General features: G+C 36.5%; 4 protein-coding genes across 5 annotated transcripts; 2 read left to right on the forward strand and 2 right to left on the reverse strand.

Annotated features, from left to right (window-relative positions):
* Positions 1 to 839: 839 nt before the first annotated feature.
* On the reverse strand, positions 840 to 3,094 carry LOC125232934. Its single transcript, XM_048138783.1, has 4 exons — positions 3,048 to 3,094; positions 2,575 to 2,673; positions 2,148 to 2,233; positions 840 to 1,087 (listed from the first exon to the last, which is right to left on the reverse strand). Exons 2-4 carry the CDS (start codon positions 2,663 to 2,665, stop codon positions 899 to 901), a joined length of 366 nt encoding a protein of 121 aa, XP_047994740.1. The 5' UTR covers positions 2,666 to 2,673; positions 3,048 to 3,094; the 3' UTR covers positions 840 to 898.
* A 2,593-nt stretch (positions 3,095 to 5,687) lies between these two features.
* Positions 5,688 to 7,899, forward strand: LOC125232784 (protein Ycf2-like). The gene is made up of 2 exons (XM_048138565.1): positions 5,688 to 5,829; positions 6,160 to 7,899. The coding sequence occupies exons 1-2, from the start codon at positions 5,763 to 5,765 to the stop codon at positions 7,812 to 7,814; spliced, it is 1,722 nt and encodes a 573-aa protein (XP_047994522.1). The 5' UTR covers positions 5,688 to 5,762; the 3' UTR covers positions 7,815 to 7,899.
* A 541-nt stretch (positions 7,900 to 8,440) lies between these two features.
* Positions 8,441 to 10,016, reverse strand: LOC125232785. 2 transcript variants are annotated; one of them, XM_048138566.1, is made up of 3 exons: positions 9,808 to 10,014; positions 9,028 to 9,110; positions 8,441 to 8,642 (listed from the first exon to the last, which is right to left on the reverse strand). In XM_048138566.1, exons 1-3 carry the CDS (start codon positions 9,890 to 9,892, stop codon positions 8,472 to 8,474), a joined length of 339 nt encoding a protein of 112 aa, XP_047994523.1. In that variant the 5' UTR covers positions 9,893 to 10,014; the 3' UTR covers positions 8,441 to 8,471. The 2 variants fall into 2 exon arrangements, with proteins under 2 accessions (XP_047994523.1, XP_047994524.1); XM_048138567.1 differs by lacking the exon at positions 9,028 to 9,110 and having other exon boundaries at positions 9,808 to 10,016.
* Positions 10,017 to 11,864: 1,848 nt separating this feature from the next.
* LOC125232381 lies at positions 11,865 to 14,803 on the forward strand. Its single transcript, XM_048138022.1, has 3 exons — positions 11,865 to 12,020; positions 13,719 to 13,801; positions 14,581 to 14,803. The coding sequence occupies exons 1-3, from the start codon at positions 11,933 to 11,935 to the stop codon at positions 14,746 to 14,748; spliced, it is 339 nt and encodes a 112-aa protein (XP_047993979.1). The 5' UTR covers positions 11,865 to 11,932; the 3' UTR covers positions 14,749 to 14,803.

The following is a 14,803-nucleotide window of genomic DNA, read 5'->3' on the forward strand; positions in this document are numbered from 1 at the left end:
AACATGAATGAATATTGATTTTCGTACTTGCATTGCATTACAAATTCTAAGATAATTTTGAAGAAGCATGTCTGTCTGTTACTAATAGTACCTTATACCTATTATACCTAGACCACAAGAAGACCTCAATGCAGCGTACATACTCAGCATTTACAGGGCCATGGATGCAGAGAGACTCAATGAAGGGATTACATTCTACACTGGTAAATGAATAGTTATTTGTTATACAAGGGGGCAAAGTTGTATTTTAACACCGAGTGTGGAATTGAAAAACGAGCAAGTGAAAGGATTGTATAGTTGAACCACCAGCGAAGCGAGTGGTTCGAAAATAGAATCCTGAACTTGCGAGTTTTTTAACACACGAGAAGTAAAATACATTTGCACCCGAGTGTAACACAAAACTTTTCCCCTCACTATAGCGAGGAAACTACAACGCAAAAACTGCGTTTATCACTGCTTCCAGTAGTTTCACAGGTGGTAAATTATCTTTATTACTAGATTCAACTACTTTTATCAATTTGAAAGCAGTTAATTTGACTTTATTCAAGGTCAAATTACTTTACTCACTAGTGAATATAATGCGTTTTTACTCACTGGTATTAAAGGACAAAACACGTGTTTCCGAGCTAGTGAGGGGAAAAAGGTTTTTGTTGATTATGATATGTATGAGTTGTATTATTTTACTAAATAATTATGTTTGTTCCAGGATGGCGATTAGCTGATCATAGACATTGTGCAAAATTCTCCAACTAAAAGTACCTAAATTAAATGTTAGTCACTCGCATGATACGAGTATAATGTTTCGGAGAATCTCAGTTGGTGGTCTTGGTTGGCTTAGGTAAATTAGATGGATAGTAGATAATCAAACTTATGAGCTGGAATTAATTGTAAAACATTATTATCCCTTTTTTTCTTCAGAAGCTATGTATCGGATACCATAGGCCTCAATTTTGTATGAGCTGTTCGTAATCTGTATGGAAGAGAAATTGATAGAAACAGTTTGGGAGGCTTCATCGTAATCCACTTTTGGGGGGCTGAGAGACCACACTGACACTTGGACGAAAGTTATCTCACTGAGTACCGGCACCTAGAAACATTTAAAGCGGTATAAATTACTGGAAATGTTCATAGGTAAGTAATTACATTATCCATAGGCAAAAAATTTGGTAAGTATTATTATTAGGACGACCGGTTTGGCCTAGTCGGTAGTGACCCTGCCTGCTACGCCGCGGTCCCGGGTTCGAATTCCGGTAAGGGCATTTATTTGAGCACAGGCCCCGTAGCCGAATGGCATTTCTCCGACGCCAAACGAAAGCGATACGCCGCTGGCTCTGTCGCGCCAATCCGCAAGCGCGATAGAGATAGATATCTACTAGCGCTTCGTTTCGTGAGCGTTTCGTGAGCGATTGTGCCATTCGGCTAGCCACCCAGATATTTGTTCCTGAGTCATATTTATACATTATATGTATCGTTGTCTGAGTACCCATAACACAAAGCCTTCTTGAGCTTACCGTGGGAGTTGGGACTCAGTCAATCTGTGTAAGAATGTCCTATAATATTTATTTATCGCAAACCGTCTGTCACCGTTAAAAGCGTTTGTTAAATTTTACTGTTTGGGAAGTTCCATAGACATCTGCTGCGTGACGACGATGTGTTTGTCAAATGTGGTTGATAGTGTTGATACAACTGGCCCTAAGTCGAATTAAGTTCTCTGAAGTGACGAGTCTTCTGTGTAAAATTATGTTTAAAAGTAAACGTATTGTTCTTACACGAAATTCATGGTTATCATTCAAAAAAGCCTATTTCCCGTTCATTTATATGAAAACTTTTTTGACAAAGTCTTTATCCGAACGTTCCAGTCAAGTCGGTGTCGCTAAGTTGCACAAAAAACTTAGAAGACTCAACAACGGACTCTAATTACTCTAAAGTCGGGTCTGAAAAAACTTATTACGTTTTCTAAGCGCTCACGCCTCAAAAAGGACTCGAGTTCTTCATAATAAGCAAAAAGGATCGCGAGTATGGAGTTATATATGTCTTTTATAATAAGTCATAATTAAGAATTTAATACTCAAAGGACTCTAGTTCCTATATATCTTACTTTTAAGGAATAGGCAGGTAACAGTAAGGTTTAAGTAGATTTTACTTACTTCTATCGGAAAAGATTGGCGATACGAGAACGGTCCAATTTTACCCTGCTTCTCGAAAAGTTTTATTACGTAATTTTCCTTTGTACCTGAAGTATAAAGTCAATTTTCATAATTAATGGACATTTCTTCAAACTATTACTTATCTTCTAGAATTATAAAATGTATATATCTCAAAAGTTTTGAATGATTCACGGTTATTTTCATTAGACTTATATTGACCGCGATATAGACCGTGATTACCTTTTTGATTTTTGTCGAGCTCCCGACATTTCAACGCAGTTGCATGCATCATGATCACGAAAACACGGTCAAGGTCACGGGAAGGTAATCACGGTCTATATCCCGGTCAATATAAGTATAATGTATATTATATCTCGCTATCGAGTAACGTATTCAGAACTCATGGTACCACACTCCTGAAACTCACCGAAGTGGAAGTCCCATTGCGATAATGCAGTCGCACAATTGACAATGACCAGAAGACCCACTACCGACGCAAGTAAATATCTCGACCCCATGTTGCTGGCTGAATAAAAAAATACCAAAACAATTAGGTACGTACATTGTGTGTCATCGGAAAAAAGAAAATATAAAATGAAATATCTGAAATTTTTCGCCTAAGATAAGTACAAGAAATTTTCATATCACTTGACACACACACACTATAGCATTTTACATCATCTACATAAGATGAAGTTATTATTAATTAAAGTAAAATTTATTTTCAAAAGAAAACGCACAGCGTCCTAGAACAGAAAAGTTACACTTTGATCCCTCCTACCGGAAAGGAAAAGTGCTGATCTGGTCACTTCAATTAAGAAAGACATATTTTATATCAAAGTAATTTAATTAATAAATTGGTAATTAAATTATAAATAGGTATTGTAGTAATTAATTTACTTATTTGAATAGGTTATTGCAGCAAGATGTGAGTTGGGAGTCTTGAATGAAAGATTCTTTAAAATGTTACTAATTTATAGTTGTAATTAAGTACTTTCCGATCATAATTAAGTACTAATAATCGTAATAATCCATATAAAACACGCCATGACATAATAATTGCTGAACACGTGCGTCTCTTAAAGCACGAGTAGGTAAAGACGGAATAAAATGGGTCAATTAACAATATTTAATTTTTGTGAAATATCGTAACTCGAAAACTATTTTGGCAAAAATGGTTCAGGAACTAATTATTTATATTTTTCATTTATTAATTTTAGAGAAAATTTCACATTTATGTAAATCGGCGGTGAATCAAATACGACTTTAGTCATATGATTATAAAGAAAGATAAAAAAAAAATGCTAACCTAGCTAATTTGCTACCGGCTGTAATCTTTTGTAGTTTGACGTGATTTTTTTTTATACTACGTCGGTGGCAAACAAGCATACGGCCCGCCTGATGTAAAGCGGTCACCGTAATTTATGGACGCCTGCAACTCAAACAGTGTCACATGCGCGTTGCCACCCCATTAGAAACTTGTACATTCCCTTTCGCTGTGTTAAGTACACAGCAAAAAGGAGTGTACAAGTTCTAAGGAGGGTTCGGGTTGCCGACGACTCAAAGGACAATAGACGGAACAAGTTAGTTCCGTAAGTCATCCTGTCATCAGCACACCGCACCCTCGTTGAGCTCTGGCAGCCTTACTCACCGCAATTTTACTTGTCAGGCTCTTTTTTTTAATATTATTTTTCAACGTTTTCGAAAATTTAGCACTAGCAGCTACTAAACTTGTTGTCATCCCTACTACATCGATATCTCTTCCAAAAATTAAACACTAAGGAGCAGCTGCTGGACACTGACTTTCAGTCGGTACCTATAGGTATAGATGTAGGTACAGAGAGTTTTATACAAGCTAATAGAGCGATTTGGGGGCCGGTTGCATCAAACTATCTGTCACCGTTAAAGCGTTCGTTTAATTTTATTGTATGGGAAGTTCCATAGACGTCTGCTGCGTGACGATTATGAGTCTAGTCAAATGTCGGTGAGGCAACAGGCCCTTAATGCGCGAGAAATCATGATGGTGATTCAGTACCTACACAACATTTAACGATTACAAAGGATTACAAAGAAATGCAAAAGCACCTAAATTACAAAGGCACTTGAGGAGTGGAAGTCTAATTTTTGATTTTTTATCAATGTGACATCAGAATAACGTAAGTACTTACTGGAAAATGTCTACGAGTAAAGCTTTGTAGCGGCCCTCTCGATGGGCGAGTTCGATTCGAACTTATCCGATTTTTTTTATCTACGCTCTGAAAGATTTTTAAAATCATAACGTGCCAATAATCCACGGCCGCGATTCATTTGTTTTTTCACCCATACTAATTTATTATAAATGGGAAAGTGTGTGTCTGTTTGTTTGTCCGTCTTTCAGAGCAAAACGGAGCGAAGAGCTGACGTGATTTTTTTTAAGTAGAGATAATTGAAGGGATGGAACGTGACATATGCTACTTGTGTATCTTTCTAACCCTTGACTTCCCTGAAATGGGGAGTGGAAGTTTTTATGGAGCATTCCGCACTTTTCAAATTTAATGCGAGCGAAGCCGCGGGCAAAGATTAGTAATATTCATAAACCATAATCTATTTCATGCTTTCAGTTGTTAGCTACCGAATTGTAAATAATAGGTACGTTTATTTTATTGTATGATATATTAAATATTTAAATTTATACCTAGGGAGAGTCCGGGAGATATGACTAGGTGGGAGACTTGAACCACAATCAAAATTTCAATTAAAATTTCGCGCCACCGCCGCCGTTGGTAGGTCGCATGATAGACTAACCAATGGCGCAACATTAGGCGATGCCACTTTGTCCACCATTGGTCTGATTTAGATCTTACTGCAATGAACGTGTTTTTGTGGCCGGCGAGTGAAAAAAATAATAACATTAGATTTATAAATTATTTGGACTATTTAGCAGGTGAGCGGTATTCTTTACTATTGTTGCATTTGTTGGTTATTGTGCTTTTATTAACAATTGGAATGTATATTGTAAGAGTTTTAAGAAAACATGACCTTAATAAAGTAAAGGAGGGTGCGGGAGAGTTGAACCGCAAGGTGGTAGGGAGACTTGACCAGTGGTTCAATTCTCCCGCACTGTGCTTGGGTGTGCTTTGTTTTATGTTGTTTTTATATTTTTTTTATAGATAATACTGACGTTTAAATACAAGATTAAGATGGGGTCAAACTATAAGATAAAAATAAACGTCAGAAGAAAACGAGCAAAGCCCAAACTGGGAAAAGGAAAATTGTACAGATAAGTGACAGTGATTTCGAAGATGAAAATTGACACTGTCTCAACTATATTTTATTTTTATTTTGGTATATTCTATAAGTACTTAATACACCATGTCCGTCCCTAATAAACTACGTTACCTACGTTACGGTACCAATAATTTGCATTAGAAATTCATTAGTTTTACGATATTTCTTATCAATATTATCTATTTCATGCTAAATTAAACACGGAACTTTATTTTTATATACTTAATATAAGAAATAAAAATATACCATCCGGAAAGATGCGTCACATAGTTTAAAGTATAAAAAGCTGGTCTTTATGCTTTTATTTGCCATTAATATTATTTTATTAAGTATAGAAATATAGCCGCAATGACTACGAAGTATTTGTTGGGATTGCTGTTATGTCTGGCAATCACAGTGAATGTAGCCAGCACGGGTAAGTTATTATTTGTATTAATTAGAAGATCTAACACACAATTTTAATTTGCTAACATATTGTCGACCACGGCTAGTGCAACCTGGCCGAAACGTTGGGTAAAAGGTAATGTTATTTTATCACACCCGTGTGTCTTTAAAAAAAATAAAACAAAAATATTGTCAGATAAAATGGAAACAATCTTATTAAACTATAGAACATTATACCTAAGCATTTTTTGGTAAATTTATTTAGGTACCAGTTCACCATTGGGCAAAACAGAGGTTTACTCAATGCAATTTGATTTATTAGAATGTTCGCACATACTAAATGTTCCCTTATTTATTTTAGCTTCCATTAGTATTTTTCCGATGAGGATCTTCAGTGGACTAATTTATGGAAATACTGATGAATACTCCGAGGAAAATTCTCAAGAGACATCTTTTGACAGTAATGAAGAAGTTACATATGACGACACCAATGATTTGATCCTTAAAATGGTCAGGGGAAAACATTTTGAAACATCCAAAAGAAATTCACAAAAAAGTATCAAGGAGGTAACAATCAAAGACACTTCAGATGACTTGTCTAAAGAGAAGGGAACTGGGAAATCCAATGAGGATGTTTCTAGAAAAGCCGCAGATGTATCCAGTGAGAGCAAGGAGATTGTCACAGAAAAACCCGCAGAAGACTCGAAAGATTCCATAAAGGTTAAAAGAGATGCGGCTGTGGAGGCGGAAGAGTCCGAATTGGACGAGATGGAATCCGAATTGGTTAAAAGAGATGTAGAGGCGGAGGAATCTGAATTGGAGGAGACGGAATCCGAACTGCTTAAAAGAGATGTAGAGGCCGAGGAATCTGAATTGGATGAGATGGAATCAGAATTATTTAAAAGAGATGTGGCCGCGGAGGCGGAGGAATCTGAATTAGAAGAGGTGGAATCCGAATTGGTTAAAAGAGATGTACAGGCCGAGGAATCTGAATTGGAAGAGGTGGAATCAGAATTGGTTAAAAGAGATGTGGAGGCGGAGGAATCTGGAATGGACCAGGTGGAATCCGAATTGGTCAAAAGAGATGTGGAGGCGGAGGAATCTGAATTGGACGAGGTGGAATCCGAATTGGTTAAAAGAGATGTAGAGGCCGAGGAATCTGAATTGGAAGAGGTGGAATCAGAATTGGTTAAAAGAGATGTGGAGGCGGAGGAATCTGAAATGGACGAGGTGGAATCAGAATTAGTTAAAAGAGATGTGGATGCGGAAGAATCTGAATTGGAAGAGGTGGAATCCGAATTGGTTAAAAGAGATGTAGAGGCGGAAGAATCTGAATTGGAAGAGGTGGAATCCGAATTGGTTAAAAGAGATGTAGAGGCGGAAGAATCTGAATTGGACGAGGTGGAATCAGAATTGGTTAAAAGAGATGTGGAGGTGGAGGAATCTGAAATGGACGAGGTGGAATCAGAATTGGTTAAAAGAGATGTAGAGGCGGAGGAATCTGAATTGAACGAGGTGGAATCAGAATTGGTTAAAAGAGATGTGGAGGCGGAGGAATCTGAAATGGACGAGGTGGAATCAGAATTGGTTAAAAGAGATGTAGAGGCGGAGGAATCTGAATTGGACGAGGTGGAATCCAAATTGGTTAAAAGAGATGTGGAGGCGGAGGAATCTGAAATGGACAAGGTGGAATCAGAATTGGTGAAAAGAGATGTGGAGGCGGAGGAATCTGAAATGGACGAGGTGGAATCAGAATTAGTTAAAAGAGATGTAGAAGCGGAGGCGGAAGAATCTGAATTGGACGAGGTGGAATCCGAATTGGTTAAAAGAGATGTAGAGGCGGAGGAATCAGAATTGGTTAAAAGAGATGTGGCTGCGGAGTTGGAAGAATCGGAATTAGAAGAGGTGGAATCCGAAATGAGCGAAACCTCTTTCTCTGGGGAAACAGCAGAAGACACGAGAGATTCCATAAAGGTTAAAAGAGATGTCGCTGCGGAGGCGGAAATCTCTGGATAAACCTCCTAAATTGTAAAAGCTTATTTCTGATCTCATAAGATAGCTCCAAAGAGCTTTTAATAAATGTGACCGGAAATTTCATAAATAGTAGTTTATTTTTACTTTTTATTAATTGTTAAGACCCACTAATGTTAATTCGGTACAAGCCCCCAAGAGTCGACCCGGTCCCTCTGTCTGGCTTGCCTTCATTGGCCGCTTTGAGCAAATACTGAGCAGGGGTCGCAGGATTCTCACCTCTGGCTGTGTTTCAATAACAACTTTGCTCCCTTGCATACAATTTTTGGCGATTTTTACAATAAATTAATTGTGTATCAAGCAGGAACGTTTGCAAGCGATGGTTATTAAGCGTTTTATACGTTTTGTAAGTGTTACACTCCTAGGGCCATTTAAACCACCCGCTTAACTCAAGGTTAGTGGGCTGTCAACTGTCAGAATCCATATAAATTGGGTGGTGCAAGAGACCCTTAATGTAGAATGTCAGTAGTGGTATTAAATATAGGTACCGATAGGTGTTGGGTCTTAGTAGTTCAGGTGGAAGAGCACTGGGCTAGCGATCCAGTATTTGATCCAGATTTTGCCTCTTTTGATTTATTTTTAACTTTAATATAATAATAAAACACATCGAAGAAAGATATTTGTCGGACATTTTATTTGTTTTCATCCTACTACTGGTATTCCTTTGGCGAAAATCTCGTATGAACTGACAGGTACTTGTAACCAGGAGTACTTTATGCTCACAGTTTTGGTCTCGTTGTCGAAATCCACTTTTGGTGGGGTGATAGCATTGACTCTCACAGAAACGTAGGTGATTTCCATATTTGGGGGAACCTGGAACAATTGTTAACCGTATTTTAAAATATTTTAAGCGGATTACTCACTATCTCACGGGAGTTTTATAGTTAAAATTGTTAACCAATTTGTATGTAGGGAAACGATGGCAATAAGGCTAATAATTTAATATTTCGATTTAGTTTTTTTTGTTTGAAAGCTGAGTTAGTCGGGAGTGTTCTTAGCAATGTGTCATGAAAATCAGTCCACTAGAGGTATTTTTTTATTTTAATTTTGTGGTTAGGTTATGTTATGTGTAGAACTCTGGATGCTATCGTTGGGCGTGATTTCTATTGAAATAAATAATTCACATTGTTTTATTTATGGAGTGGTTCTACCTAGTTTTCCATATGATTATGCCTCACAGAATCACCTAAGGACTTACCGGTATATTAATATAATTGTTATATTGAAACAAATATATGTCGCCATCCTTTGTGAAAATTGGCCTACCAATTTCCTTATTACCTGTAAGCAATAATAATAAAGTGAAGATTAGTAACTGTAGGCAAAATGGTAGGTATTCTTTTCAGAAAACATGGTGCTAATTTATCGGACTACCGTGAGAAGTTTTACTTGTAAATACCGCAATGTATAAAATAAAACGGAACATCCGCCCCTAGTATGTTCCGTTTCATATTTTTTTCTTGTGTTTGATAAAATCTATTACGAAACTGCGTTAGACTTTTTCTAGATTGTTACAAAAATTACAAGCAAAAAAGTTTGTATATATAGTTTAAAACAAGGATTATTTATATGTATATATAGGATTTACACTCTTCAATCTCTTTATAAGTACTAAGAAGGTACGAACCTCCATTTTTTAGCGCCATCTATTAAATACTATTATAACTACACTGGTGGTGCCTAAATTTTTTTTTTAAATAGGGTATTGAACTGATATCATCATGATATTAAAATAAATAAATACTTAATTTGTTCTTATCAACAATAAAAACACGCAAAAATACTTGGGGATAATATGATTTTGGCCACTTCCAGGATGCGAAACAGCGCCATCTAGTTTTAAGCCTAAAAAGTCCATACATTTCAGGGGTACGCTTTTTTGTATAGGCTTTGTCAGTCCCGTATTATATCGTTCTTGGTTTAAAATATATAAAATATAATATTACCCAACTTTACTACGCTTGACTAAAAGACTTACCAAATTCAAAGAAATATTCATTAGTGGCAAACACGCTAATAACGAGTTGAAGAACAATAAATATTCCCAATAGTTTTTGGCTCATGATTATGCTAAAGTACTTAGAATTTGACAGATTAATTCCAATAGTTGACAACGGCCTATATTGTAATGTTGATAACGACAACTACTGGAACCGAGCCCAACACTGGGACATTTGGACTGCGGTATTGCTTGTTGTGGTCTGGTATTTATAAATTGTGCACCATTAAATTGAGGTAATAATACTTGTATGTATGTATATATTATTTAATACATGTTAAGCAACGTGAGCATGAAATTAAAATATGTTTTATTTTATATTGTGTTTCAAAACAAATATAATAAACGAAAATTCATTAACTTTTATGTATTTCACATAAGTTCTTACATTCTTGAAAGCATATTTTATTCTTTTGAAATGTCGATTCGTTCAAAAATAATACAATAAATCCTCAATTACCAACAATTACGCATAATTCTACCAACTAAATAAATTAAAAATTACAAATAAAATTAGTAGACCCTGACGAATAGAGTTCGGGAGTAGAAAATAGTACATTGTGCAACAAGGGGAGGAAGTTGAATATTACTAACGAGAGTAAGTTAAATCGCGACGGCGTGCCGGAGCGATTTAAAGACGCGAGTTAGTAATATTCATACCTACTCTCCGAGATACACACAATATTTTTCAACACACTCGCAATGTAAAAAATATGTAAATAGATGTAAAAAAGTTAAGTACGATACAAGAAATTTCATTTGGGAGAACGATTTTTCTATAACTCACGCTCCGCATGCGTGCAATAGCACATTTAAAGTGCGGGTGTGATAAAAAAGTATATTACATCATCAAGAAGAACATGACTTATGTTGCTAACTTAATCTAAATCTGCGTCGAGTTTAAATCGATTAGATATTAGATATTTCAAGCGGATTAGATATTTCAAGCTACATAACATAGCTAATGGCGTGTAATTATAAAACCATAAAACTACTGTAGATTTTATGGTAATAGTATAAATTGGTTATGTTTCCTGATACGTAACCTTTCCAATTTTAGAATGCAATCTCGTCTTCATAATAATATTATTTCAACCCGAAAGTTCTGCATGGCCCGACATGCTGTTGGCCGGTTTTTAAATTTACAATTAGGTATTCATGAAATGAAGTTTAAATCGATTGGCACACTTCACGCTTGGGTACCTAGCCAATGTCACATAGCTGCTGAGCGTATCTTAGCTAGCTCGCATAATCACTCTTGTACCTATAGTCTTGTACCTACTAGTGGGCGGCGTGGGCGCGACAGAGCCAGACTGCGTTTGCAGCGCGTATCGTCAACGATCGTCACTTCGGCTAGGCCGGCTGATACAATTTCCAAACATTAAAATATGATGTAGGTTTTTATTTTATTTTATGTATATACTCGTAATAAGTCATGTAACGAAACAAGTTACTAACACTGGAAGGAAGGAACGAATGCAAGTGTCCGATAGAGATGTATCAGTTGTATGGAAGAAAAAGACATGCTGCGCCGACCCCAAGTAATTGGGATACCGAATTCAAAAGGGCAAGCGAATAATGAATGATGATGACTCGTAATAAGTAGTATAAATTGACTCTGGTTATATATATATTTATATAACTACTTAACTAATCTCAAGAAAAATATATTTCGAGCCAGGATGCCATATCCTCTGGGCCCTTAAACAAGAAACCAATTTTTCACATCACTTATTCAGAAAGATAAGTTTTGAGTCACATGGTGGCAAAAAAAAATCATCTTGGTCGTTAACACTTTAATCCCTTACTACGCTCAAGATCCTATTCTAGCATTTTCATATAAGTATAGAATCCTTTTCATTTTTTAAGGATTTAATGTACGGCCGTATTTAAAAGAGTTTCTTTGCTCCCTTGTGACACAATCTACTGTTTTAGGTAGTTTACAGTTAGGTTTTGAGTAATAAATGCGGAACGCTGGAACAGCCAATAAACATTAATTAATTTTCGTAAATTACTACAATCAGCCTATGGTTTAGTACTGAATAACATTCCGAAGTGGAAATGAAAGTCTTATCAAGATACGCATATTTGAATAGTGCTTAGAATGGCTGCCAGAAAATTGTGGCTGGCTTTGTGCCTATTGTCAATAATATTTACAGTTATAAAAGCTGGGGATCATTTTTTTGAATTTGGTAAGTCAGGAAAGAAAAATTGTAAGGCGTAAGTGCATTTATTTACACATTATCCGATCCGATATCGGATGTACTGACCGATATTATATCCCATACATTCAAGCCGCCATCTTCGATTGCCTTTGAAATCCTTCTGACATCAGATATCGGATCGGATAATATGAAATTGAAAACGCACTAACGGCAGACCTCGCCAGAAATGGCGTGACAAGCTTAACGCCTAAGACGCCTTCGACAGGGGCTTGTGGAAGACTTCAGGGGATAGGGATATCCCTATCCCCTCCACATATGTGGAGAAATTTGAGGGAGGCCTTTGCCTAGCAGTGGGACAATAGGTAAACATGTAGGTTGCTTTTTATAGTGGAGTTCAGACGCGACAACTTCAGCCAATTTGATTTTATCCAATGGTCTGATCAAATCATGGCACAACCATTTGGCTCGCCTGTGTGGGTGTGTGTGTGCCAATATGTGACTCAAATACTCGGGTCTTCACATTTTTAGGGTTCCGTACCAAAAAGGTACAACAGGAACCCTTATGGTGCGACTCTGTCCGTCTCTGTCCGTCTGTCACATTCCTAAATATCTCGAGAACTACTAATGCTATCAACTTGAAATTTGGAATACTTGTGAACATTGTAAACCTCTATAAATAGAAAGTATTTTTTTTAATATATTAATTTTAATTCTAGAAAATGGCCAAAATGAAAGGGGGCAAACTGTAAATTTCAAGTTACTAAGTCAAGTGGGCTATCGTTGGAAAGAGCTCAAATTGAACGTAAATAAGCTATTTTTTATAATTTTTTTGTTGTGAAAAAAAAAAGAATTTTGAAGGAAAATGTAAAAAAAAGTACCGTTCCCCCCCCCTTATCTCCGAAGTTTACCAACAAAAAATTATGAAAATTTTAGGAAACATTGGGTTTATGCTAAATATTACAGGAAAAATATAATCGTGTTTGTATCTTGAAAACTTTTTTTTTTATTCACAAAAAACTTTTCACATTTTTACTTTTAATTTACCCACCTTTGCGGATGTATATAGTACTTAAAATTAATACGAGATGTTACGTAAATCATCTGAAAAACCAACATACTATGGTCGCGCAAATTAGTTAGCAAAGTCACCGAGAGATGGCGCTATACACAATAATGCTCATTAGTAGATACCTATACTTTTGGCTTCTAGTCAAGTCGTTAGAGTTATGTGAAAACATGAGATTATTTTAACTGGGGAGTTTGAAAGTTTGTACGGAACCCTCGGTGGGCGAGTCCGACTCGCACTTGGCCGGTTTTTTAAAATTGTAGCGCTCAAATATCACTAATACATTCAAAATTGGCAGACGCCAACTGGACACCGCATTTTATTTCAAATAACCTACTTTGTTTACCTATTACTAACTCGATATAAGGGACCATTTAAAATGCCTTATTAAATAAATAAATAATAAATAAATATTATAGGACATTCTTACACAGATTGACTGAGGCCCACGGTAAGCTCAAGAAGGCTTGTATTGTGGGTCCTCAGACAACGATATATATAATATATAAATACTTATATACATAGAAAACATCCATGACAGGAACAAATACCTGTGCTCATCACACAAATAAATGCCCTTACTTATTAAACATGATGTGGATTCTAATTTGTGACTTTATTTCACTTATTGTTTTACATGTCATTTAAAAAAATTTCAGGTGATAATTTAACTGGAGAAGAATATTACGTAAAAGAGGGAACTATCAATGTGTTTTCGTACAATAATACCTTTGAGATTCCCGTAAGTATGGGTACCCAACAATAAGGCCTGATTTAGACGGCGTGATATCGATATCGGAAACGGTGGCGTGAAATTGGGGAGGCCTATATCCAGCAGTGGACTGCGATAGGCTGATGATAATGATGAAGACGGCGTGCGAACTCGCAAGCGATTTTAGTTACATTACGGGCTGTTGAGGGTACATACAATTTTGCACAGCCATCAAATACCGCAATGTAACTCGTATCATGCGAGTTCTCGTACCGACCGTCTAAATGGGCCCTAATAGTTATTAGTTTTACAAGGGAGCAAAGTTGTTGTTTAACCGAGCAAACGAAAGATAAAACCGGCTCCTTCATTTTTAACCCCCAACGCAAAAACGACGGGGTGTTATAAGTTTGACGTGTCTGTCTGTGTGTGTGTCTGTCTGTGGCATCGTAGCTCCTGAACGGATGAACCGATTTGGATTTAGTTTTTTTTGTCTGAAAGCTGAGTAAGTCGGGAGGGTTCTTAGCCATGTTTCATGAAAATCGGTCTACTATGTCGCGGTCGGGGGTTTTTTCAAAATTTTTATTTTGTGGTTAGGTTATTATAACATAATATTAGGTAGTATAAAAAGATGGAACGATCACCAAACAAGACTTTCAAGATAAATTGTTGAAAATTGCTACCTGAAGCCTGAAGGGGATATTTGAATTCGAACACACGAAAGTTATCCATTTTAACTTAGGCAAAATCCTAATTTGAAACGGAGACCTTATCGTTAACATTTCAGTCACGTTTTGATATATTTTTTTTAGGAAATTCGTCATAAGATGCTCACAGGTGTCAAGGTAATCGTAACGAACTCGCTGAGTAAGCCAAATGTCACGCTTGAAACGCCGAGGAAGGTTCACATACATTACAAGTTTCCGCAATGGACCCATGGCAATTACAAAATAATCGCCAGAGGTTTTCATATATATTAAAACTTAACTTAGGTATTTTCTCTCTCTCTCTCTCTCTCTCTCTCTCTCTCTCTCT

Source organism: Leguminivora glycinivorella, chromosome 13 (genome assembly GCF_023078275.1).
Source record: "Leguminivora glycinivorella isolate SPB_JAAS2020 chromosome 13, LegGlyc_1.1, whole genome shotgun sequence".
In the NCBI taxonomy this organism is placed as follows: domain Eukaryota; kingdom Metazoa; phylum Arthropoda; class Insecta; order Lepidoptera; family Tortricidae; genus Leguminivora; species Leguminivora glycinivorella.

What these genes read in the sequence shown, in the direction of transcription:
- LOC125232934 (XM_048138783.1), bottom strand. Translation starts at nt 2,665, where the DNA reads ATGGGGTCGAGATATTTACTTGCGTCGGTAGTGGGTCTTCTGGTCATT. An exon ending in GCAATGGGACTTCCACTTCG is followed by an intron (nt 2,234 to 2,574) that starts GTGAGTTTCAGG and finishes TTTATACTTCAG; the next exon opens with GTACAAAGGAAAATTACGTA. An exon ending in GCCAATCTTTTCCGATAGAA is followed by an intron (nt 1,088 to 2,147) that starts GTAAGTAAAATC and finishes AAATGTTTCTAG; the next exon opens with GTGCCGGTACTCAGTGAGAT.
- LOC125232784 (XM_048138565.1), top strand. Translation starts at nt 5,763, where the DNA reads ATGACTACGAAGTATTTGTTGGGATTGCTGTTATGTCTGGCAATCACA. An exon ending in AGTGAATGTAGCCAGCACGG is followed by an intron (nt 5,830 to 6,159) that starts GTAAGTTATTAT and finishes TATTTATTTTAG; the next exon opens with CTTCCATTAGTATTTTTCCG.
- LOC125232785 (XM_048138566.1), bottom strand. Translation starts at nt 9,892, where the DNA reads ATGAGCCAAAAACTATTGGGAATATTTATTGTTCTTCAACTCGTTATT. An exon ending in TGAATATTTCTTTGAATTTG is followed by an intron (nt 9,111 to 9,807) that starts GTAAGTCTTTTA and finishes TATTGCTTACAG; the next exon opens with GTAATAAGGAAATTGGTAGG. An exon ending in ACAATTATATTAATATACCG is followed by an intron (nt 8,643 to 9,027) that starts GTAAGTCCTTAG and finishes CAATTGTTCCAG; the next exon opens with GTTCCCCCAAATATGGAAAT.
- LOC125232381 (XM_048138022.1), top strand. Translation starts at nt 11,933, where the DNA reads ATGGCTGCCAGAAAATTGTGGCTGGCTTTGTGCCTATTGTCAATAATA. An exon ending in GGATCATTTTTTTGAATTTG is followed by an intron (nt 12,021 to 13,718) that starts GTAAGTCAGGAA and finishes AAAAAATTTCAG; the next exon opens with GTGATAATTTAACTGGAGAA. An exon ending in ATAATACCTTTGAGATTCCC is followed by an intron (nt 13,802 to 14,580) that starts GTAAGTATGGGT and finishes TATTTTTTTTAG; the next exon opens with GAAATTCGTCATAAGATGCT.